Below are 24,132 nucleotides of genomic sequence, written 5' to 3'. Positions count from 1 at the left end.
TGTAGATGTGGCCAAGTCAGGAATGCTTCTATCTTCTCTGGATTAGTGCTTTCAAGAATGAATAATTTTGTCAGTCTTTCTTCATATTTTGCTAGTTGTATAATTAGAATCTGCTCCTCATGACTCCAATTCCCAGCATCCTACTTTTGTTCTCACGTTACATCCTTATGTTTTCGAGATTAAGTTTGTGTATGACTCTGCTTCTATCTCTCTCTTTTCCCTCTAACATGGCTGGGAAGACTCCCCTTTTCTCAGGCTTTTACTTTTGTTCTTTTTATTTCTTCTACTCCAAGTGATTATTAATAAATCTTATAAAATATTGGATATTAATTTTAATCTTATATAGTCTTCCCAAAGACAATAATGTCAGCAAGGAGGACTAGTCTCATTCTCTATTTCTGACTCTTTTAGTTGTGTATCTTGCCCATATTTCCTGCCTGAATTCCAGTCTGCCCGTAGGATGCTTCAACTGGGAGTTGTTTGGGACTCTTGAAAACAGAGTCCACCATTTTGGCCACTAAGCTCGCCTATCCACCAAATATCACCTTTTCACAGTTGGAAATGACTGTTCAAGGCAGTTCTAAATGGGGAGAGGAAGAAGACGGTATGGCCTGGCCCAAGGATTATGTCCAGAAAGAGGGAGAAGGGCAGCTTAACCTAGCTTGACCATGGTGAGTAGTTGACCTTTGTGTGGGATGGGAGTGTTCCATCTTTCTCAGCAAACTCTGGCTCCCTCCATGCCCCATGAGTAATAACCAAGCCACACCTTGGAGTTAGGTTTTTGAATAACCAAAGGTTGTGGCCCTCCAGAGCCTGGAGTTGCTGCCCTGACTTGTTTGAATCTTGGTGACATGTTTTAGAGGAGTGAGGAGAAGGAAGCATGGACAATAAGGGAAAGCAGAGGTGAGCAGGGATTCGGTTACCAAATTCATTCCTAAATAGGTATCAGATTGTTGTTGTTATTCAGTCCTGTCTGACTCTTCATGACCTCATTTGGGAACTGGAATGGTTTGCCATTTCCTTCTTCAGCTCATTTTACAGATCAGGAAACTGAGGCAAGCAGGGTGAAGTGACTTGTCCAGGGTTACATAGCTCAGAAATGTCTGACACCAGATTTGAACTCTTCCTGACTCCATGTCTGATATTCTATCCACTGCATCACCTACCTGCCCCACCAATGCCAATAGGCATTGATAACCCTGCTCAGAGGTCTTTAAGTAGCTCCCTACTAATTCAAGGATGAAATATCAACAGCTCAGCTTAGTAGAGTGGAAAACCCTTCTCAATATGGCTTCCACCCACCTTTGCAGATGTATTTCATGTTATTTCCTTTCACCTACTCTCTGTTCCAGCCAAGCCAGCATTATTCCATCTTCCATTTCCTTCAAACCCTCCCTCCTCACCTCTGCTTCATACAAGCTCTGGTTTTGTCTTAGCTCTGGGACCGCCTCCTACAAGAAGTCTTCCTGATATTTCCATTTGCCAGTATTTGCTCTCCTTCCAGAAATTACCTTGTATTTTTGCCTATATCCTGTTCTCCTCTCTCCAACTCTATGGGCTAGGAGAAGAGAGCAAGAAAAGAGAAAAAGGGGGCAGCTAGGTGGCTCAGTGGATTGAGGCTCAGAGACCTAGAGATAGGAGGACCTAGGTTCAAATCTGACCTCAGACACTTCCTGGCTGTGTGACTCTGGGCAAGTCACTTAATCCCCATGTTACCACTGTTATAAAGAAAGAGTAGTCCTAGGGTCCTAGTCCTCAGAGGCTATATGAATACTGGTGAGGTGGAATGTATCTTTGTATTCTCCCTAGGTGCTGGTGATGGGGGAACACCAACTCTAATCACCCTTGCTAGTTGTTATAATTTCCTCTTTCAATAATAGTTGCCCAGGGAAAGACCCTGAAAGGTTAGGTGGATGGATAACCCTTTCAGGTCCCACCTGGGGTTGGATCAATATTAATATTGGGCTCTGATTAGCCTTGGATCACGTTGTTCATCTGACTGCGTTTGCTCCCTCTTAAGGGTCGTGATATAATGACCACTCAGAAAGGTACTTATTAAATACTTTATCTATGATCTTAATTAGGGAAAGGATATCAGGATAAGGATTTGGAATTGGAGATCCTGTCAATCTAATATCTATAATCTATAATCACTCAGGACTGGAGGCTATTGATTTAGTAAAGCTGGAGCTCTTTTTCTTCACAACCCCTCTGGCTCAACTTGGCCACTGCCAAACCAGAGAAGTGTCTTCCGTTGATGCAGCTGTGTTGGTGGTTTCCTCTCAGCTTTCTTATTATCAGTGTTTGATGATATGTTAGTCTTCACAGTCTTCAGGAAGTATTCAAATCCGACCACCCTCTTCTTCTTCTTCAGACCTCCCTTCCTCCCTTTCACCACCCAGGGACCCGGAGACCTAAAGAGCTAGGAAGATTCAGAGACCTAAAGATCTAGGAACCAAAGTCCAAAGGACCAAAGACCAAAGGCCAATGGTCAAAGTTGTTAGGGGTATTTGTCCTCTCAGTTAGTGTCCAAGGTCATATTTGAACTCAGGTCTTTCTGACTAATCCCAGGGCTCTAAGTACTGTTGACTCTGAAAAAAACACAGAACTATTAAATAGTCAGAAAAGACACTCTTTAATTAAGGACAGGGATCACAGGACTGAGTAGGCCTCTACACAGAGCTATGCGCCTATGCAGAATCTGAGGATTGAACCCTGAATGCTCTGGGCCCTGACCCCTAGGAGTGCCACCCCTCGAGATGACAACTCCGGGGAGCCATTGAAGTTGGGAAGCTTAAATACCTTTCTAGAGGAACATGGGAACTAAGGACCAGAGGGATAGATGATTGACTTTACAATGGTACCAAAGGAAAATGAGGAGTTCCCAACAGGGATAACAGTTAGGGGATGATGCCTTACAGTGGACACCAAAGGGAAAGACCCAGCCAAGGGCTGGGCCGCCTTGGTAGAGGCCTCCCCTGGCTTAAGGGGAGAAACCATTGGGACAAAAGAGATACTTAACATCTGCAGGGATCGGCCCTTCCCATCTAAACTCCTGGAAGGTCTATTGTTAGTCTGAGACTCCTGAAGTTGGACTTTCCCTCTGGGGAGAACCACCACTCAGGGGTTCATCGAATCTTTCTATGCTACAAGTTTGGGGGCTGCTAGATCCTACATGGACAGTTCCATGTTTCATATTGATTCTCAGAGGCTGGGATTGGTTCCTTTTTGTCTTTGTATCTCTGGCCTCTAGTACACTGTAGGCAGTTGATAGATTATTTGTTCAAGTGAATTACCAAGAGTCCAGAGGAGAGCAACTAGTCTTATTCAACAATCCAACAAATATTAATTAAATGCCTACAATGATATGGCAGGCATTGTGCTAAGTGCAAGGGATTGAGGGATGCAATTGTCAAAAATTAATTTATTGATTGATTAGAACAATTAAGAAAAAGAAAGACAGTCTCTGCCCTCCAGGAACTTACAAATGAAAGTGGAACATGACAAGCCAAAAGAGGGAGGGAAGCAAAGGAGAGGACTCCCATTGCCTAAATAGCCTTTGGAATATCCTGAATATTTTGAATGTTCCTCCATATTTGCATGTGTCTTTTCTGTTAGAACATGAGCTCCTTGAGGACAGAAATTGTATTTTTGCCTTTCTTAGCACTGTGTTGGGCACAAAATTATTTATAGCCGCCCTCTTTGTGGTGGCAAAAATTCGAATGGGGAATAGCTGAACAAATTGTGGTATATGCTGGTGATGGAATACTATTGTGCTCAAAGGAATAATAAACTGGAGGAATTCCATGTGAACTAGAATGACTTTCAGGAACTGATGCAGAGTGAAAGGAGCAGAACCAGGAGAACCTTATACACAGAGACACACTGTGGTATAATTGAACATAAAAGACTTCTCTACTAGCAGCAATGCAAGGATCCAGAACAATGCTGAGGGACTTATGAAAAAGAATGTATCCACATCCAGAGAAAGAACTGTGGAAGTAGAAACACAGAAGAAAAATAACTGCTTGAACACAGGAGCTGATGGGGATATTATTGGGGATGTAGACACTAAATGACCACTCTAGTGCAACTATAAATAATACAGAAATAGGTCTTGATCAATGATACATGTAAAACCCAGTGGAATTGCCTATGGGGGTGGGGTGGGGTGGGTTAGGGTTTGGGGGAAGAGGGAAAGAACATGAAATATGTAACCATGGGAAAATATTCTAAACTTAAAAAAATTAAAAAAAAAAAAAAACAACAACTTTGGGTGCCAGCAAATTAGCACCAGACATCTGATTTCCCACAGGCTGTAATCATTTTGGACTTGACTTCTCCAACCCCTGCCCAACTCATTACTGGGAAATCTTACCATCTTGCAAGATCTCATGAGCCTTCTTACTTACATCAGCACCCTCTATCCCATGGATTTAATTACCTCTCTATGCAGAGATTCTCAAATCTCCCTCTCCTGCTTCAACTTTTCTGCTGACCAACAATCATCTGCCCTCTCCAACTGCCCTGCAGACATCTCAAACTGGATGCTCGGTAGACATCTTAAACTCCACATTTCCAAAATAAAACTCATTATCTTCCCCCCTCAGCCCTCCCCACACTTCTTACCTTCCCTATTACTGTAGAGGCCACCACGGTTTCCCCACAATCTCTCAGGTTCCTCACTTAGGTGTCATCCTGGATTGTTTATTATCTCTCACCCCCCATAACCAATATGGTGCCAGGGCCTGTCCATTTCGCTTTCCCAACATCTCTCAGATACACCCCTTTCTCTCCTCAGGCAATTTTAATTTCAAATTCATCCTCCATTCAGCCACTAAGGGCTTTTCCCGAAGCACAGGTCTGATATGTCCCGCTCTGACTCACTAAATCCCAGTGGTTCTCTTTTGCCTATTTAGCACTCAGACCCCTTCCTAAGCTAGCTCCCTCTGCTCTTTCCAGTGTCCTACTTTACTCCCAACCCAACATATTCTTTTCCATCCCAGTGACCTTGGTCTTCTGTCTTGTGTCTTGTCTTGGATACAGCCATTCTCTCTGGCTGTCTCTCATGCCCGGAATATCCTCCTTCCTCGGCTCTGGCCACTGACCTCTCGGGCTGCCTCAGTTAGAATCCTTCCACCAACCTCTCAATTCCGATGCCTTTCCTCTGTTAATGATTTCCTATTTGTCATGGATATAGTTTGTCTGTATGCCTTTGCTTATTGTCTCCTGCCTTGGATTGTAAGCTTCTTGGGGGCAGAGACCATCTTTTACTTCTTTTATATCCTCAGTATTTCCCAAAGTGCCTAGCCCATATGAAAAGGCACTCAAATGTTTCTTGAACTGTGATGGAATATTATTATACTCTAAGAAATGATGGAGCATTGAGGTGGCTTTGTGGGTTGAGAGCCAGGTCTAGAGACAGAAGGTCCTGGATTCAAAGGTGGCCTCGGACCTTCCTAACTGGGTGACCCTGGGCAAGTCACTTAACTTCCATCGCCTAGCCCTGACCACTCTTCTTACTTGGAACTAATATATTCTATTGATTCTAAGATGGAAAAAGAAAAGAAATGATGGAGGGGATAGTTTTAGAGAAAGAAGAACTGTTTAAAGTGATCCAAAGTGAAAGGAGAAGAACCAGGAGAACAATTTATACAGTAACTACAATAAGGCACAGAGATTTAGGAACTCTGATTAAGCAATGATTGGAGCAGTCAATTCCAGAGGACACAGCCTGAAATAGACATTCCACCTCCACTTAGGTGTCAGAAAATGCAGAAGATAGAGTCAAATAATATAATAACATATATTTGTAATAAAAAAGACAATTTTTATTTATAACCTGGCAAATTGTGTTTTGCCTGACAAACGTCCTTGGAAGAGGATTTGCTTTCTCAGTGGGTTGGAGAGAAAATTAAGAATTGAAAATAAGATAAAATTGAATTTAAAAAAGCAATTGCTCGTTTGAATGGTTGCCTCCCAAGGAATCCAGGTACAGACCGGCTATTATCTGCTTCATCCCCATTTCATGGATAGGAAAACTGAGGGTCAGAGGTTTTAAGTGAGTTTTGCGGGAAGGGCGAGGGATAACTGGGGGTCTGTGCGTACTCAAAGGTCGGTACGGGGAGGCTAAAGGTCGGGCTTGGAAGGAGGCTTCATCATTAGCTTGTGAGCAAAGGGCGCTGCGTGTTTGCTCCGTGTCCGCCTCGAGGCTGTCAATAAAGTTGATTTAAATAGAGATCAGGCGAGGACATGCGACCGGAGGGGGAGAACTTAGAGCTATGTGTCTGCTTCCAAGCTGTCAATAAAGCTTATTTAAATTTAAATCAGGCGAGGCCTAGGGGTGGGAGGGAGAGAACACGAAGTTCCGAGTCCAGCCTCGCTCTGGCTCTGGGGCTCCGCCCTTGCCCCGCCTTCCACGGTGAGAGGGGCAGGGAGCACGCCCTGATACGTCCTCTTATTGGACAGCGCCGAGGGCAGGGGGCGGGGCGTGCGGCTGCCTAGATTCCCCTCACCATGGCCTCGCCCCTGTCATTGGGCCAATCGTCCGTCACCGGCAGAGGACACGGGCAAAATGGCGGCAGGGATAGTGCGAGGTGGGCTTGCCGGCTGCGGGCAGCAGGTAGGCGAGGCCCCGGCGGTCCCCACGTTGGACCCAGCCCGTGCCCCCGCACTGATTCTCTCTCTGTCCTTGCCCGTAGGTGACCCGGCTGCTGAGGAGGCGCTTCCATCGCTCGGCGCCTGCCGCGCTGCAGGTAACGGGCCCGGCCGGCCGGAGCTGCGCCTGCGCTCTGGGCAGTTCGGGTGGGGGGTAGGAGGTGGGGCGCAGCTCTGCTGGCACGGGTTCGAATCACATTGCGCCGGCCTCAGTTTCCCTGTCCGTAAACGGAGGGGCAGGGCCGGAGGGTGACCTCCAAGGGCCCTTCCAGTCCTGGGTAAGGTCACTCTGGGAGAAAAGAGTTAAGAGCATTGAGGGCAGGCTCTGTAAGACAAGGACCCTGGGCAGTGGTGGGCCGGGGTGGGGTGACTTTAAAGCCCTTCCCCTCTCCAAGCTGAGCCCTATGTTCCAGTCTTGCTTAGGACACTAGCCCTGTGACCCGGACCAGTCACCTCACCTGTTTGCCTCATCTGTAAAATGGGTATAACAAAGAGGCCACAATCCATGAGATGGAATGTACAAAAACGCTTGGCTCGAGTTTAGGCACTTCATAATAAATGCCTTTTCCCTTTCCACCCCCTGGGCTACCAGGTCAGAAATTGGGGTCCAGGCTGCCATCCCCAGAGTTAGAACATGCCTGTACCTGGAAGCATCCTGGCCGAGCCTTTATCTCAGCAGAGATGCTCCCTGGAGAAAGCCAGACACTTTAAACATTCGAATGAACAGTGGGCAGCTAAGTGGCTCAAGGGATGGAATGACAGATGGGGAGATGGGAGGTCCTGGGTTCAAATGAGACCTCAGACACTTCCTAGTTAGGCAAATCTAGCCCTTACCAGTCTTCTACTCTATAACCGATGCACAGTGTGGATTCTAAGATGGAAGGAAGGGGGTTGAAAAACAATTAGAATTAGCAAATGTTGAATCACCCAGAAAATTAAAATTCCCTTGTCTTGTCTCTCTCCACACACTTATTGGTGGTGGTGGTGGGCTTCTCAGCTATACCATGGACAACCAGCTAGACAAGGAAAGGGGAAGCTGGTCTAAAACAGAGACTGTGCCCCCAGCCCCTTCCCTCTCTTAACCAACTGCACAGGGGGAAAGTTCCTGCCTGGCCAGCCCCCTGGGATGGAGCCCTCAGTGGATGGCGGCTTCCAATCCTGGGTAGTAATCCCCCAAGCTTGAGCTGGGTCAGGCATGTGAATTGTCATTTCTAGGCCTTCTCTTTGGATGACCAAGAACAAGAACCCCAACGGCCCTGGTGAACTTGCCATGTTACTGTTTGCTCTGCCACTAGTTGGGTCTGGAATGCTTCCTGCAGTGATTGTAGACAGACACAGGAAGCTTTTATTCATTCATATCTTGGCTTCTCGGGGTGAGTGGGCAGGGGTCCTGTACTTATTCAGACCAGCGTCCTCCCGATATGGCAGGTGACGGTCCGAGATGCCCTGAATCAGGGAATGGATGAAGAACTGGAACGGGACGAGAGGGTCTTCTTGCTTGGAGAAGAAGTTGCTCAGTATGATGGGGCTTACAAGGTAAGGACAAAGGACTCCTGGATGACCATTGTTGTTGATGTGTGATCGTGCCCTGTAAGGTGCAACATCTCACTCAGCAGTAACTGGTTGGACTCTTCTTCCCCTACAGGTCAGCAGGGGGCTGTGGAAGAAATATGGGGACAAGAGAATCATCGACACACCGATATCCGAGGTAAGACCAAGGTACCCGAGGGCAGAAATGTTGTTGACATGCTAAGGGGCTTTCCTGGCTGCTTCCATTCCAGATTGTTGTTTTGCTTTTTCAGATGGGCTTTGCTGGGATTGCTGTTGGGGCAGCTATGGTATGTAATGAACATTTCTTAAAATTCATCTAAATTGGTTGTTTTTAAACTTTTTGTTTCTTGAAAATTGCTATAAGGGAGGATAAATATGGTAGTTGGCACTCTTTCCTTAAAAAATAACCTTAGTTGTTATGTTGGTTTTTCCCTAATTTAACAGGCTGGATTAAGGCCCATTTGTGAATTCATGACCTTCAATTTCTCTATGCAAGCAATTGACCAGGTTATAAACTCAGCTGCCAAGACTTACTACATGTCCGGTGGGCTTCAGCCTGTGCCCATTGTCTTCAGGGGACCTAATGGTGCTTCAGCTGGCGTAGCTGCCCAGCATTCCCAGTGCTTTGCAGCATGGTATGGGCACTGTCCTGGATTAAAAGTAGTCAGTCCTTGGAGTTCAGAGGATGCAAAAGGTCTCATTAAATCAGCAATCCGGGATGATAATCCAGGTGAGTCTTCATTCCATTTAAGTTTACAGAGAAATAAAGTAGAAGTTTATTGCTGGAGGAAACCTTGGGAATTATAAAGTAAAAAACCTACTCATTTTACAGCTGGAACTGAGGACCGTTAACTACTTTTAATCAGCTAATGTGGAAAGACAAATTTTGGTTTTAAGTCTTGATTTCTTCCTGTTCCCATGTGAATAATATGCTGCTGTCCATTAAACCAAGAAAGCATCTGTTTGTACCTGTCTGTTCGTAAGTCAGTTAATCCATACTGTTTCTGGATTTCTGACATGCTTTAATCTTAATAGGCAGAAGAGAGTGGGAGCCAAGATGAATAATCATGTCCATAAGCCATCATTAAGCCCACATGACTTTAAAAACTATAAGCAGCTGCAGATTCTTAATAGAAAATAGCTTTTTAAAGTGAAACTTTTCTGCATTTTAATGTTTTCAGTCTGTGTGATGAGTGGTCATCCTTTTTTTTTAAATTGTTATTTATTTTTTAATTGAAATTTTTTATTTAGTTAATTGATTTAGAATATTTTTCCATGGTTACATGATTCATGTTCTTTCCCTTCCTCCCCCACCTCCCCCATAGCCAAGCAATTCCACTGGGTTTTACATATGTCATTGATCAAAACCTATTTCTGTATTATTAATATTTGTATTGAGGTAATCGCTTAGAGTATACATCTCCAGTCATTATCCCCATCACCCATGTGATCAAGCAGTTGCTTTTCTTTTGCGTTTCTGCTCCCACAGTTCTTTCTCTGGATGTGGATAGAGTTCTTTCTCATAAGTCCCTCAGAATTGTCCTGGATCATTGCATTGCTGCTAGTAGAGAAGTCCATTACATTCTATTGTGCCACAGTGTATTGGTCTCTATGATGTTCTCCTGGTTCTGCTCCTTTAATTCTGCATCAATTCCTGCAGGTTGTTCCAGTTCACATGGAATTCCTCCAGTTCTTTATTCCTTTGAGCACAATAGTATTACATCACCAGCATATACCATAATTTGTTCAGCCATTCCCCAATCGAAGGGCATCCCCTCATTTTCCAATTTTATGCCACCATAAAGAGCATAGCTATAAATATTTTTGCACAACTCTTTTTCCTTACTGTCTCTTTGGGGTATAAACCCAGCAGTGGTGTGGCTGGATCAAAAGGCAGACAGTCTTTTAAAACCCTTTGGGCATAGTTTCAAATTGCCATCCAGAATGGTTGGATCAATTCACAACTCCACCAGCAATGCATCAATGTCTCAATTTTGCCACATCCCCTCCAACATTTACCACATTCCTTTGCTGCCATATTGGCCAATCTGCTACATGTGAGGTGGTACTTCAGAGTTGTTTTGAATTATAAGAGATTTAGAACACTTTTTCATGTGCTTATTGATAGTTTTGATTTCTTTATCTGAAAATTGTCTGTTCATATCCCTTGCCCATTTATCAATTGGGGAATGGCTTGATTTTTTGTACAGTTGATTTTGCTCCTTGTATATTTGAGTAATTAGACCTTTGTCAGAGGTTTTTGTTATAAAGATTTTTTCCCAATTTCTTCCCTTCTAATTTTGGTTGCAATGGTTTTGTTTGTACAAAACCTTTTTAATTTAATGTAATCAAAATTATTTATTTTACATTCTGTAATATTTTCTTTCTTGGCTTTAAAATCTTTCCTTTCCTGTAGATCTGACAGGTATACTATTCTACGTTCACCTAATTTACTTCTAGTTTCCTTCTTTATATTCAAGTCATTCACCCATTCTGAATTTATCTTGGTTTAGGGTGTTTTCCAATTTTCCTAGCAGTTTTTGTCAAATAGTATATTTTTGTTCCAAAATGTCTTGCTGAGGTTATTTTCTCCAAGTCTATTTCACTGAACCTCCCTTCTGTCTCTTAACCAGTAGCAAATTGTTTTGATGACCATTGCTTTATAGTACAGTTTTAGATCTGGTACTACAAGGCCCCTCTCTGTCACTATTTTTTTTTTTCATTATTTCTCTTGATGTTCTTGATCTTTTGTTCTTCCAAATGAACTTTGTTATAGTTTTTTCTAATTCAGTAAAAAAGTTTCTTGGTAGTTTGATAGGTATGACACTGAGTAAATTAATTTGGGTAGCATTGTCATTTTTATTATGTTAGTTTGTCCTACCCATGTTTTTCCACTTGTTTAGATCTAGTTTTAATTGTGTGGAAAGTGTTTTGTAGTTGTGTTCGTATAATTCCTGTTTGTCTCGGCAGATAGATTCCTAAGTATTTTATATTGTCTAGAGCAGTGGTTCCCAAACTTTTTTGGCCTACTGCCCCCTTTCCAGAAAAAATATTACTTAGCCCCCTGGAAATTAATTAAAAAAAAAAATTTAATAGCAATTAATAGGGAAGATAAATGTGCCTGTGGCCGTCACCATTCCCCCTGTATCGCCACAGCACCCATGAGGGGGCAGTAGCACCCACTTTGGGAATCACTGTTCTAGAGTGATTTTAAATGGAATTTCTCTTTCTAACTTTTGCTGTCAGAATGTGTTGGAAATAGATAGAAATGCTGATGATTTATGTGGATTTATTTTGTATCCTGCAATTTTGCCAAAATTGTTGATTATTTCCACTAGCTTTTTAGTTGATTCTTTAGGATTCTTTAGGTATACCATCATATCATCTGCAAAGAGTGATAGCTTAGTCTCCTCATTGCTTATTTTAATACCTTCAATTTCTTTTTCTTCTCTAATTGCTGCTGCTAGTGTTTCTAGTACAATGTTGAATAATAGAGGAGAGATAATGGGCATCCTTGTTTCTGAGTGGTCATCCTTAAAACTTCTTAGTACTTGTTTAAAAAAAATAAAATACTGCGGGGACAGCTAGGTTGCTCATTGGATAGAGAGCCAGGTGGTCCTAGGTTCAGATATGGCCTCAGACACATCCTAGCTTGTGACCCTGGGCAAATCATCGAACCCAGTCACCCAAACCTTACCATTCTTCTACCTTGGAACCAATACTAGTATCAATTCTAAGATGGAAGGTGAGGGTTTAAAAAAAACAAAACAGCTTATAGATCACTGGCCCTAATCAGAAAAGAGGAAAGGATATGATTTCATGCTTCTTTTGAAATGAGAACAGCTACTGAAAAAACTGGAAGCCAACTAGGTTCCAGTTCATTTAGCATCTGTGACTTGCCTACCATGTACTTGGAGGCACTGGAGATATAAAGGCAAAACACAAACCACCCCATCCTCAAGGAGCTGCTGCTATTCAGTGAGGAGTTGGAAAAAAAATGTGCACAGATAAACTGATAACAGAATGATTTGCTCGGTGAGGGGTGGAGAGAGCACCAACAAAACTGGGCTGTGTCCTACTGTGGGCTTGATTAGGTGAAGCTCTACATGGACAATTCGACACAAATATAAAAATATAGGATGGGAGGAAGTACCTTTCAGATAAAAAATTCTTGACCAACCAGACTAGAGGAGAAGCATAAATTATAATTTAACTTTGAAAATCATTTAAATTTTATTAAATGATTAAAAAAATAACTTAGCCTAAAGTAAAGCTTTTGCAGAAACAAAATCAGATCAGTGCAGCCAAGAGAAGAGAGATATATCTTCCACAAAATGATTTTATAAAAATGCAGTAAATATCTGGCAAAAATTTAATCCCCATATCTGGAGAACTGACATGAATAGACATCATTTTCTAGGTAAACAGAAAGAGGTTGAGTGCCCTCTGGGCAAAGGTTGAACAAATTGGAAAGGACTATGATTGGGCTTTAGGCAAGGACCAATCTGGATTTCAGAGAATCTTATGAAGATTTTTAGAAAGGGAAACAGACTCTGGAAAGCTGAACCAAGACAGTGACTGGCACCCAAGGGACTGTGCCAAAAGGCAGGAGAAAGCAGAAGAATGAGAGGGGACAGGTTTAGTTCCAGAGAACTAACTGATAATAAAACAGCCTTAAGAACAAGCTCAAATGGGATTGGATCCCTTTGGGCCTCCTCTTGCTCTAATAAACCTCAAATTAACATTCTCTCTGTTATATATCTTATTTATTTTGTTAAACATTTCTTAGTTAGGTTTAATCTGGCTCTGGCTAGGCTCCAGACTTTTACCACTCCCCTGAGTTGGACATTTCTGCTTTACTTCATTCCATGTGGCATCCATCAGTTCTGCTAAGAAGTGGGTAGGGTGGAAGGGATGAGAGGGAGAGGAACTTTCAGGGGAAAGAAATGCAGGTGACACCTGTCCTGAGCTAGAATTTGAGGCAGCCTTCTTATTTACTGTTAATGCTGTTTGTTTTGTAGTTGTGGTGCTGGAAAATGAGCTGATGTATGGAGTTCCTTTTGAATTTCCAGATGAAGCTCAGTCAAAAGATTTCCTGGTTCCTATTGGAAAAGCTAAAATAGAAAGACAAGGTAAAAAACCATCATGCCATCTCTCCCAAATCCCACCCCCCATGAATGTAGATGAAAGAAATAAAGCCATCATCTATTTGTGCATTTCTATTTGAGGCAGCTAAGTGACATAGTGGAGAGAGTCCGGGCTTGGAGCCAGAACCTTGAGTTCAAATCCTTTCTCAGATGCTTCCTATCTGTGTGACTCTGGACAAATCATTAAACCTCTTGGCCCCAGTTTCCTCAACTGTAAAGTGAGGATTACAATAGTAATTACCTCCCTGGGTTGTGATATCAGATAGAATTATACATACAAAGCACTGTACGTTAGTTGTTATTTCTTGAACTACTTGACTTTTCTTTAATGCTTGAGGCTAATTTGAGATTTGAGAATTTTAATCTTAGGAATTCCATTGTCTGGAAGCCCACTATTCCACATTGCACCAGAATGGATTTTCAGATATTAAGATGAGCAAAAATCCCCAGAAGTTAAATGTGACAAGAATTGAAAAACCTAATTATTCCCCTAATTTTAGGAACCCACGTTACACTGGTTTCCCACTCACGACCTGTTGGCCACTGTGTGGAGGCAGCTGCTATATTATCTAAAGAGGGAGTGGAATGTGAGGTAGGTGAATTTTTTAGATTTTAATGTGCTTTTTAAATGTCACTCCATTTCCAGATATCTCTTCCCATACTTTCTCTTGCCCAGCAAGACATCTTTTGTAACAGATTTTGAGAGATAAAAGAGCATTTTAGCAAGTCTCCAACATGTCTCCCTCACTGGAGTACCCACCACGACGCGTCTCTCTGCAATGCAATGGTTATAGTTAGTGTGTGGACAGTTTTCTTGATTCTCTTGTTTTGTCTGTTCTTCTAATTCCATATTTATCTGAATTTATCATATTTGTTGTTTTTACAGTGAATCCCATTTACTATTCAAGAGTAAAGTAGTTTTGCTCCTGAGTTCTTAGACCTTTGGTTTTTGACAGGTTTGGACCCCAGCCCAGAATGGGTACCAGGACAATCCGGCCTGCTAGGTGTGAAGGAGCCCCTGTAGTTGTTTTGTCAAAACTCCCTGAGCAGAAATCCTTCTGTGCCCATCTGTTTGGACACCTCAGGAGGCTCCTTTTAATATATTGCTCCTGTATGGAACTCCCTCCATTTCTCCTAGCCCAGCCCCATTTATCCAGTTGACTTCCTTCCTGGTCCTCTTTTCCTGGTCTGTTTTCCATCCCCAGCTCCTTTCAGCCCTGGATGACCTGGTTTCTCCCTTCCTCCCTCTCCTGCCTGCAATTCAGCACTTCAAGGATTGTCCCAGCCAGTCCTGGCTCTAGAGAGATGTGCTGTGCCCCTCCTGTGCTTTCGGGTGTAGGGAGAGAGCTCTCCCCAGGCAACAGGTCCTCTTGGCTCCTCTGATCACCTGCAGCTCTTCTGCCCCCAAACCCTTGGGGAATGATCCTGATGCTTTCTCCCTTCCCGCTCTTCATCCCCCTCTTTCCCCTGATCCCTGCTGCTCTGGGCATCCTCTAGTATCTTGGCCATGTTCTCTCTGCTCCGATCCCACCCTCATTCCCCGCCATAGGGACCTCGTAGATGCTTTCATCCGTCCCCCTCCCTGGCATGGGGCAGACTCTCATCTGGGTGTACCCCAGGGCTCTGAGGTGCCCTTGGTGCTCGGGCTTCTGGTTAATGGAACGTGCATCGAAGGGGCAGGGAGACCCCATCCACCACTCCAGGTGGGGCCCTTCTCCCGCCCTAGACTTATGGAACGGGGCGAGGTGCAAAGGGCGATGGAGCCTCTGAGGTGGGGAGTTGTGCACACGCTCGGCTCTCCTTGTGGGGCTGCTTATCCAGGCTCAAGTGTGGGCCTTCAGGGCCAGCCTTCTGCCATTTGTATGCTCGTTAGACTAGCCGCCAGGGTTAAGATGGACAAAGTTGGCTTTTATGGAAAATTGGGTCATGGCCGTGAGGCCCAGCCAGGGCCATCGTCCTCTGGGGCTGGAGGTGCCTGGAAGGGGCCTCGAGAGGAATCAAATGTGTTTCAGGTGATCAACCTGCGGACCATCCGACCGATGGACGTGGAGACCATCGAGGCCAGCGTGATGAAGACCAACCATCTCATCACGGTCGAAGGCGGCTGGCCCCAGTTTGGGGTGGGGGCGGAGATCTGCTCGAGGATCATGGAAGGTATTTGAGCTGAGCGCCGGCTCTCCGCCAGCACGAGGAGGGACTCTTTGGGGTGTGATAGATGGGGGGAGGCGGGGGAGCCCGGCCCGGGGCTTCTGGCCAGGCCTTCCCACCGCTGCTCCTTTGTTTCAGGCCCCGCATTTAACTTCCTGGACGCTCCCGCTGCCCGCGTCACGGGGGCCGACGTTCCGATGCCTTACGCGAAGCAGCTGGAGGAGAACTGCGTCCCGCAGGTCAAGGACATCATCTTTGCAGTCAAGAAGACGCTGAACATCTAGTGCGTGCTTTGGCCTTGGAGCGCCCGCGAGGGATTCCGGCGTGGAATCTCGCTTCAGAGGCTTGGGTGGGCCCCGCTCCCCGTGCCCTCGACTGACTCTAGAACCACAAGGCCTCCGGATACCACTTTGGATGGGGAAGGCGGCAAAGCTTTGGGGCGGACACACTCCGGCCATGTCCGCTCCAAGGCCCCGCCCCCTCGTGTCTGTTACAGTTAGGTTCTTTGTGCCTCCAGTACTGGCACCGAAGGAACCCCAGCCAGCGTCTGCCTGACAGTTAACTTATCACTACAGAAGGAAAGCATGGTCTGACTGTTGGGTTCTATTTTGATAAGGAATAAATACCTTCTGGTTCTGGTCACTGCTGTGGTGTCCTGGTGGTTATTCACTTCCAAATGATTGCCCAGGGAATGGGAGAATTTAAATGTGTTCTGGGAGAATAAGAAGTCGAGCAGAGCCAGGCCGAGCTGAGTGGTCCTGGGCAAGTCCCTTAACCCCATTGCCTAGCTCTCGCTGCTCTTCTGCCTTGCACGGATGCTTCATGTTCATTCTAGGAGCAGGCATGGGTCTAAAAGAAGAAATTGGGGCCGGGCTAGTCAGATGGGGAAGCAAGGGGCACTCCACTGACAGGACGCCTCCTGGAGGAAGGCTGGCTGGGCTGACAGCCGAGGCCTCTGCTAGCTCTTCAGTCCTGGGTCCTCCTTGTGCAGGAAAACCTCAAGGGACCGAGTTGGTGACTGACTACTAGAGAGGGCAGCGTCTTTGGCGAAGAAGCCCTCCATCCGCCTCTGTCGTGCTTCCCTCTGCCTTAAAGCTGCTCCCACGTCGACTGCCTTTGCAAGACGACGTTCGGATTTTCAAGAGTGTGTTAGAAAAGCCAACTCGGTCCCTACAACAGGCCTTTGCAGAAATGCCTGACAGACAGGTAGGGCTGAGCCATTGTTGGGGGGGAAAGGAAGCTCTTGTGAATAAAGAAATGACAAGGAAATGGGATATGAACAGGGAAAACTGAAATTTAGAAAAAAGTACTGCGCCAATCTCTCCGCCTTTCCAGGATCCGCACGGGGGAGGGTCTCGTACGGGCAAGTTCTCTTGACATGGTTTATTATTTTAATAAAAAATACAACTGAATATATATCACAGGTTACATGAAACTTTATACACAATGACATTCTCTCTGCATAGTAACAAACACTGATGTAGACTCGAATTCAAAATGGATTATCTATAATCCTTTAAAGTGCAATTTGTTTAAAGGTTTAAGCAAATCATAAAATAAAGGATCTTTTCAAATCAACAACATTAAGAATTTATGTTCAGTTTTTCAAAGATCGTCATTTCAATGTTAAATGTGTATTGAAAGAAACCCTCCCTTCGACTCACTCCGCGTTCCTGGTGGATGGCTCCCGTTGCTCTTCTCTTGGAGGTGGCCACTGGGGGCCTCGAGGGGCTGTTGGGACAATCCTGGACCCCCGTCACAACTCGCAGAGGACGGGGCCGAGGAGGAGCCCGGCTTCTCTTCTGCACACGGGCCGTGCGCTTGTGGAAGGGCGGGAAGGGAAGAGAAGGGGAAGGAAGGCCTTTGGGGTGGATGGAATTCAGGGCACGCTTTCTCGCTTGCTGCCATGGTCCGAGTCTTGTCACTGCTGGCCTGCTTCTGATTCAGTTGTAGGACGACGCTGACTCCTTGCGAGGATGCCCAGAGAAAAGCCCGGCCGCCATCCTCACACGACGGGTGGCCGCCTCGTCTCCCTCTCGGGAGGACTCCTGGGTGGCGTCCGCACGGTGCCACCCCGCAGGCTGCCCAGTCACTCAGTGCGGAGGTGTGGCGGCCAGCAGGAAGGGCGTCAGTAGATCCTCGGGGCACTGTGGTCACAGGTTTCGGCTCGCTTCAAAGTACCTTTCTGGAAATTCTGAATGGAGCTGAGTAAGGCTCCTCGGCTGGTGCCGTTCACAGATGGAGGCGGGCAGAGCGGAGGTGTTGGCACATCCAGGGGAGGAGGCGGCGGAGCCCCGGGCGGAGGGGGAGGTGCAGGTGGAGGCGGTACCGTCGATGTACCTGAGGAGGTGAAGAAACGACAGTCAATACCACAGGCAAGAAGACCCGAGTTCAAGTCCTGCCTCGGCCCCATCCTGATGGGGCGACCCTAGGCAAGGCCCTCCACCTCCCCAAGGTGTCACAGGTCCAGGGAAGGGGCACACGTCCACCCATCTGTCCATGCGTACACCAATGGGCATGCACACACACAACTCAGTCACAGGCCACGGACCCAGAGCCAGAGGGCCTTCTGGGCCACCAGTCCGAACCCGTCATTTTACAGATGAGGAAACGGGCCAGGATGGTCAAACAGTGCAAGCCACTCCAAGCCTCCCTCTTTTACAGCCTTCAATGCCTCTGCCAAACAGTCCAGCCAGAGGTCTCCACATGGCTACTGGGCCCTGGAGGGCCTCAATGTGCTGAAATCCAGCCTTGGGTACTTACTAGCTATGTCATCCTGGGCAAGCCGGCCTGCCTCAGTTTCCTCATAGGTAAAATGGGGATGACACTATCATCACTATCCTCCCAGATTCTTGTACACATTAAGGCACAACACAAATGATTTTGATGATGATTTTAGGACACGTGACATCAGTCTGGGGTCTAAGAAGGCACTGATGGGGGCAGCTTTGTTGGGGGATGAGGGAGGCAGGCCAGAGACCTGCAGCTTCTGAGAAGCCCCCCCAATACAAGGGTGAGAAAAATGCCCTAAACAGGGCCGAGCCACTCTGCATGCTCAGCCAGGAGCTGACCCGCCAGGCATCACACCCCTTTGTCGTTCTGGAGGAAAGGGGACAGTTTGCTGCATCAAAAACTATTTGTCAATGACTGTTATTTTTTCTCCCTCTTACCCTGAAAAAAAAAAAAGATCCCAAAACTACCCCCATAATTAAGCAACCTAAGTCTAATAAGGAACCCTGCCTCAAGCCCAGAAGGCCAAATGGTGCTTTGGCTTCCTTAAGGGAAACTGGCAGGATGAGGGGCTCTGCCCTTCCTTTGCCAGAGACGCTGACCTTCAACCCAAATGGTGGGTGAATGAGGGGGCCGAGAGGGGCTCCTGCCACATCCTCTCCATCTTTTCCTGCTCAGGACAAAATTGGAAGAAATGCAGGAAAACCCCCAGCAAAGCCCACAGGCTGGGCCAGATTCAGGGATGCTGGGGGTTAAGCTGTCCTCAGTGCACACATGGATGTAAAGTGCAAGGAAGCTGACAATGCAAGCACTGACTCTGGAGGGGGATCCTGCAGGTCCCTGCAAGATGGCAGCTGAGACCCAACAGTAATGAAGGACCCCGAGTGTGATCACAGACTACATGGACATGAGGACCACAGGGGAAAGGGCAGACAAGGCTACGGCATGCAGGGGCCACAGCTGATGTCACGACTGGCAAGCACTCACCTTCTATAACTTCATTTACCCACAACACAGCTGAAATTAAAGAATTACACATGAATGTACCTTCTTGCTTACTTGTATCTGGATCTCCATCCTTTAGGACAGTGTCCAGCACAAAGGAAGGACTTAAATGTCCTCACCCTCTCTCCCTCCCACTCTCTTCCCCTGCTGACTTTCCTGGCTTCCTTTAATATCAAACTAAACCCTCACCCACCCACCCACACTTAATTCCAGGGCCTTCTTTCTGTTCATCACTTCCCCTTTATCCTGTACAAAGTGTGTTTGCTGCCTTCTTCACTGGGTTGTGAACTCCTCAAGAGCAGAGGCTCTTTGGCGTCTCTTTGTCCCCTCCAGGCTTTGCAGTGCCTGATCCATCTCTGTCTCTGTGTGATGATAATGCTTGGCGATGCTCCTGTTTCTAGCTAACAGGTGAGTGACTGATGAGTTACCCCCCCTTATACAGGGTGCTGACAGCTCTGAACTCTTACTGCTGCAGCCCAGCTTTGGGACCTCCTGGATGTCAGAGGGTTACTAGACAAGAATGCCCAGCCTACCTGGGCCTGGAGAGCACAGGCTCACAGTCATTCCCTTCCTCCCTGCAGCCCTGGGCAAGTTAGCTAAACTCTGAGAACTCTGAGCTTCTCTCCTGTAAGAGGGAGCTGCTCAGCTACATCCCTAATGGGGATCCTGCCCCAGCGAAAATGCAAATCTGGACCCAAATAAAAGCCAGCAAACCAATCTATGAGTCAATTTGAAGGGAGGGGAGAGAGAAGGCCCAGCAGATCCCACAGGCATTTCCTCCATCTTCCACTGCCAGGAGGCCATTATGGAGATGTTTGCTGGTGGAGGAAGAGCAGCCCTTCATGGTTCAGGTCCTATCTGGCAGCCTGACAGGCCTCTTGGGGCCCTCCCCAACCTTCTGCAGGTTTAGGACCCACAGAGGCCCTGGGAAACGTGTCTATGGCCCAAGCAATCTTAGTCTGTACCAGACTCTCAGGGGTGTTTGGTTGTTGCTCCCTGGCCACTGGCCCCATTGCTGGCCAAGGCTGCCAACTTAAAAGGGCTCCTTTTAGGGAAACAGGCACAGGCCCAGGAAATTCCACTTGTGACAAAAGGCTCTGAGCCTTGAACTGTTTATCTGTACTGATTCAATCACACAAAGCCTGCAGATAGAGTTGGGAGCAACCTCAAAGGTCATCAAGATCATCCTCCTTCTGCAGAAGGGGAGGGGGCCCAGAGAGACCAAGCAATTTGCCTGAGGTCACCTGGCCAGTAAGAGGCAAAGCCAACATTTGAGCCTGGGCCATCTGCCACTCACCCATGGGCACATCCATGATGGTTGGCACGGCAGAGCAGGTCAGGGTACCAGGCCCAGACCAAAGGAGAATATCATGGAGAATGAGAGCAAAAGAAATGGTTCTAAGTTTTCTTTTTTAAAAACCTGTACCTTCTGTCTTAGAGTCTACTGTGTATTGATTCCAAGCCAGAAGAGTAGTAAGGGCTAAGTGACACGGCTAGGAAGTGTTTGAAGTCGGGTCTGAACCCAGAACCACCTGTCTCTAGGCTCTGGCTCTCTAGCCACTGAGAAACATAGCTGCCCCTGGTTCGAAGTTTTCTAAAAATACTATGGAGCATTTTTTTAAAGGAGCATTAAAAGAAAAAAGTACTTTATTATTATTTTTTTTATTATGCTCCTGCCTGGCATAATCACCTTGACCACAAGGGGACAGGGGAGGGCCCCAAGGAAAGGATGGTAAGGCCAGTGAAGTAGTTCTAAGGAGCTTCAGCTTTCTCCAAGGAAATCACCCTGGGCCTGATCTAAGTGACAACAGTCAGAGCATCTGGACAGGGTTCAGGAGGGAAGACTACCGGGGTGGGAGGCCTTCCTTTGCCAGGAAAATCTCAAGCACAAAGCAGGATCCTGAGATGAAAAGGAGAACCAGAACCACTCCCATCTCCAGAGCCCCTGAAGATCCCGAGTGAAAAGAAGCCAAGTTGGGATCCCTGCCCGAGTGTCTTCTGATTTCTCTTTAGCCCTTTGGACTCTCACATCCACTCTGACCTACAGCTGGCCATGCCTGACTTAACAGGGAGCCAGACGCAATGAGGAGGGAAAGCGGAGCCTAATGAGCAACACCCAAACCGCCAGAGGTGGCCCATCGAGGGCCGACCCTCGGTCCACCCTGTCAGAGTTCAAGGCTGTGGCTCGCCTTCCTTTCAGCAGTCAAGAAACTGGCTTTTTCAGGGAATATCCTCCACAACTGAGTTTGTTTGGCTGTGTCTGCCATGTACAAAAAATGTCAGCAAATTCTATAAACTAAAACTCAGCCTGCCAAAAAGTACTGAAAAGTAGGAAGTACCACAAAGGGCGCAGCGCTCCTTTCCTGGCAATGGCGGCATCATTTCAACGTGACTTTTTTCAGCAGGGGGAGGCTGTTGTAAGAATAAATTACATTCAGATATAGCTTTCCTCTCTAGGTCACTGTTGGAAACTTTAGATTCACTGAATTCACTCAGATATCTGTCTCCATCCTGCACTTACACATCCACCTTGGGAGTGACTATAGGGACAGCTGGGTGGCTCAGTGGATAGACAGGCCTAGAGATGGACCTCCTCCTAGTTGTGTGACCCTGGGCAAGTCACTTCACCCCCATTGCCTATCCCTTATCGCTCTTCTGCCTTGGAAGCAATACTTAGTATTGACTCTAAGACACATGCAAAAAAAAATTATATGCCAAACCACAATCTTCACATTGTTTACAATTTGTTTAAAAATATGTGAATTATATATGCATGCTAACATAAACATCCTCTGCTTTGGAGTTCCCTTTGGATTTTTTTTACTTGGATACTTTTTTCTCTTGATTTTGTGCCTGTTATTTTTTTAATGTAATCATAGTATATATTATTCCTATTCTTGTTTCTTCTCTTTTCAGGTGTTCATATATTTCCTGACCCTTTACACTCTTAAAAATTGTGTGAGGTGAGGGTTTAGAGAGCTAGCGAGAGAGAGACTGCTAAGGAAGCCACTGGCTGTGGGGGCAGCCCCGTGCCCAGATCTCCTGGGTGGCCCCCATCCACATTCCCCTCTAGGACCCCGTACAAGCATTCTAAACATACACTCAGCAAAGCTTCCAATTTAGGCCAAATTCTAAAGCCCTTCCAGGGCGATTAACTGCTAAGGAACATGAAAGAATGACTGATGGAAAATGATGACCAGCAACTCTCCATTTTCACCACCGACTAGAGGCCAGGGATCCCCCCATTGCTGGGATCCCCCTGGATTTGGGTTCCATTCTCCTATCCCACAGAGACAAGATAAAGGAAGGAATTGAGCCGCCTATGTCGTACGTGACCTCCTCAGGCCCCCAACGTCCCAGCCCGTCATCATTTCCTCCTTCTCCCCGACAGTCCTTGTTTCTCAAAATCTCTGCCCCTTGCTCGGTCCGCTCCTCTGGCCACTGGCAGCAAGAATCCCCTCCTCCACCCCCAGGTCTCTTTTGGAAGAGGTCAGATGGGAGTTAATCTGATATCCTGGCAGAGATGAGAACAGGAGGGCAGAAGGAGGTTTGCCGTTTCATGAGAAATCTGGAAAATGCTAAGAAATGCTCTAATGAGACTGTGGACCCGCTTGCCCCACGGCAGGCCATCTCAGTGCAGTACTGAGGACAGCCGAGCAAACTGGGGCAGAACATTTCCTTGGGCCCATTCAAGGATGGCCATCCATTTAGCTGAGGCCCTCCAGAGCACAGCAGCTCCCTGGCTGACGACTGGCCGCCGATGGAGGGTTTTACGTCTTTTAAAATGACCGTCAGAGTGAAAATGGAAACTTTTTAAGGTGTGTCATGAGGATGGAATGAATACAAATGAGGTTCCTTAGTGGTATAATTCTTATTTTTAAAGATGCTCTATTTCAGTGGACTTTCCCAGCCAAAGAACTGCCTTCTAATCACTTTTCCTGCTCTTCATCTTGCTCAGTAGGGAAGCAATTCAGGAAAACAAGGTTACATTTCTCACACAGAATGAAGCATCTTGGGGGCAGCTGGGTAGCTCAGTGGATTGAGAGCCAGGCCTAGAGACAGGAGGTCCTGGGTTCAAATCCGGCCTCAGACACTTCCCAGCTGTGTAACCCTGGGCAAGTCACTTAACCCCCATTGTCTAGCCCTTACCACTCTTCTGCCTTGGAGCCAATACACAGTATTGACTCCAGGACGGAAAGTGAGGATTTAATTTAAAAAAATAGAAAGAAAGAAATGAAGCATCTTTAAAGTGAGAGAAAAACATCACCGTTTACTTTACCGAAAATTCACCTTCAAAATGGCGCATGCTCTATGGAAACCAGGAGAGAGAGAGAGAGAGAGAGAGAGAGAGAGAGAGAGAGAGAGAGAGAGAGGACACAAGTCATTATTGGGAGGTTATAGCCATTCACGCACGTTAGAGGCAGCAGGAAGAGACCGATGAGGACAGAGAAAAAGGGAAAGAATTAGGGGTTCCCAGACAGTCGAGCCTCCCCCCCCTCTCCATTCTGCCCCTTCTAACGGATCACAAGTGTCCGAAGCGAAAACTTGCCTTCACAAGCCTGAGAGCTTCAGCTATTAAACATGGCCCGGAGCCATCTTTGCAAGGGGGCATCCTAGGCCTGGTTTGGGGCTCGAGCCCAGAAGCTCCCTCAGCCTTCCTCAAAGCCCACTCTGGTCCTCCAGCGCCCTCACAAAGGGGAGAACCTGACCCCGACAGTGCCCCCAGGGTCAGGACACTGGGGGAGCCCCCCACCCTGCACAGACGCGTTTCAGGGAAGCAGGCAAACGTCCCAGCTCTTCCCACCTGCCTGCAGCCCGCCGGGGTGCCCGGGGTAGGGTGGGCTGTTTGGGGCTCTTTAGAAGCAGAGGCTGAGCCAAGGTTCGGGTCTCAGAT

General features: G+C 46.6%; 2 protein-coding genes across 14 annotated transcripts in view; one reads left to right on the top strand and one right to left on the bottom strand.

Annotated features, from left to right (window-relative positions):
• The first annotated feature begins 6,551 nt into the window (after positions 1-6,551).
• On the top strand, positions 6,552-16,145 carry PDHB (pyruvate dehydrogenase E1 subunit beta). Of its 2 annotated transcripts, XM_044660009.1 has the most exons (11): positions 6,552-6,622; positions 6,702-6,755; positions 8,086-8,193; positions 8,303-8,365; positions 8,460-8,495; positions 8,653-8,752; positions 8,804-8,938; positions 13,230-13,340; positions 13,856-13,947; positions 15,368-15,509; positions 15,642-16,145. In XM_044660009.1, the coding sequence occupies exons 1-11, from the start codon at positions 6,575-6,577 to the stop codon at positions 15,785-15,787; spliced, it is 1,035 nt and encodes a 344-aa protein (XP_044515944.1). In that variant the 5' UTR covers positions 6,552-6,574; the 3' UTR covers positions 15,788-16,145. The 2 variants fall into 2 exon arrangements, with proteins under 2 accessions (XP_044515944.1, XP_044515898.1); XM_044659963.1 differs by having other exon boundaries at positions 8,653-8,938.
• Positions 16,146-16,871: 726 nt separating this feature from the next.
• Positions 16,872-24,132, bottom strand: part of PXK (PX domain containing serine/threonine kinase like) — a 51,069-nt gene continuing 43,808 nt past the window's right edge. For 11 of the 12 annotated variants that reach the window (XM_044659333.1, XM_044659403.1, XM_044659666.1 and 8 more), the window contains one exon: positions 16,872-17,843. In XM_044659333.1, the coding sequence (XP_044515268.1) occupies positions 17,632-17,843 (212 nt within the window). In that variant the 3' untranslated portion in view covers positions 16,872-17,631. Of the gene's footprint in view, positions 17,844-19,220; positions 19,251-24,132 lie in introns of all 12 variants that reach the window. The other variant, XM_044659281.1, reaches the window with a different exon arrangement.

Source organism: Gracilinanus agilis, chromosome 1, assembly GCF_016433145.1.
Source record: "Gracilinanus agilis isolate LMUSP501 chromosome 1, AgileGrace, whole genome shotgun sequence".
Taxonomy (NCBI): domain Eukaryota; kingdom Metazoa; phylum Chordata; class Mammalia; order Didelphimorphia; family Didelphidae; genus Gracilinanus; species Gracilinanus agilis.
The sequence above is the reverse complement of the archived record's forward strand: the minus strand, read 5'-3'. Positions and strand labels throughout refer to the sequence as shown.

Bases quoted from the DNA above. Each gene is read 5' to 3' on its own strand.
- PDHB (XM_044659963.1), top strand. From the start codon at position 6,575: ATGGCGGCAGGGATAGTGCGAGGTGGGCTTGCCGGCTGCGGGCAGCAG. The intron at 6,756-8,085 runs GTAACGGGCCCG...CCGATATGGCAG, and splicing joins CGGCGCCTGCCGCGCTGCAG to GTGACGGTCCGAGATGCCCT. The intron at 8,496-8,652 runs GTATGTAATGAA...CTAATTTAACAG, and splicing joins TTGCTGTTGGGGCAGCTATG to GCTGGATTAAGGCCCATTTG.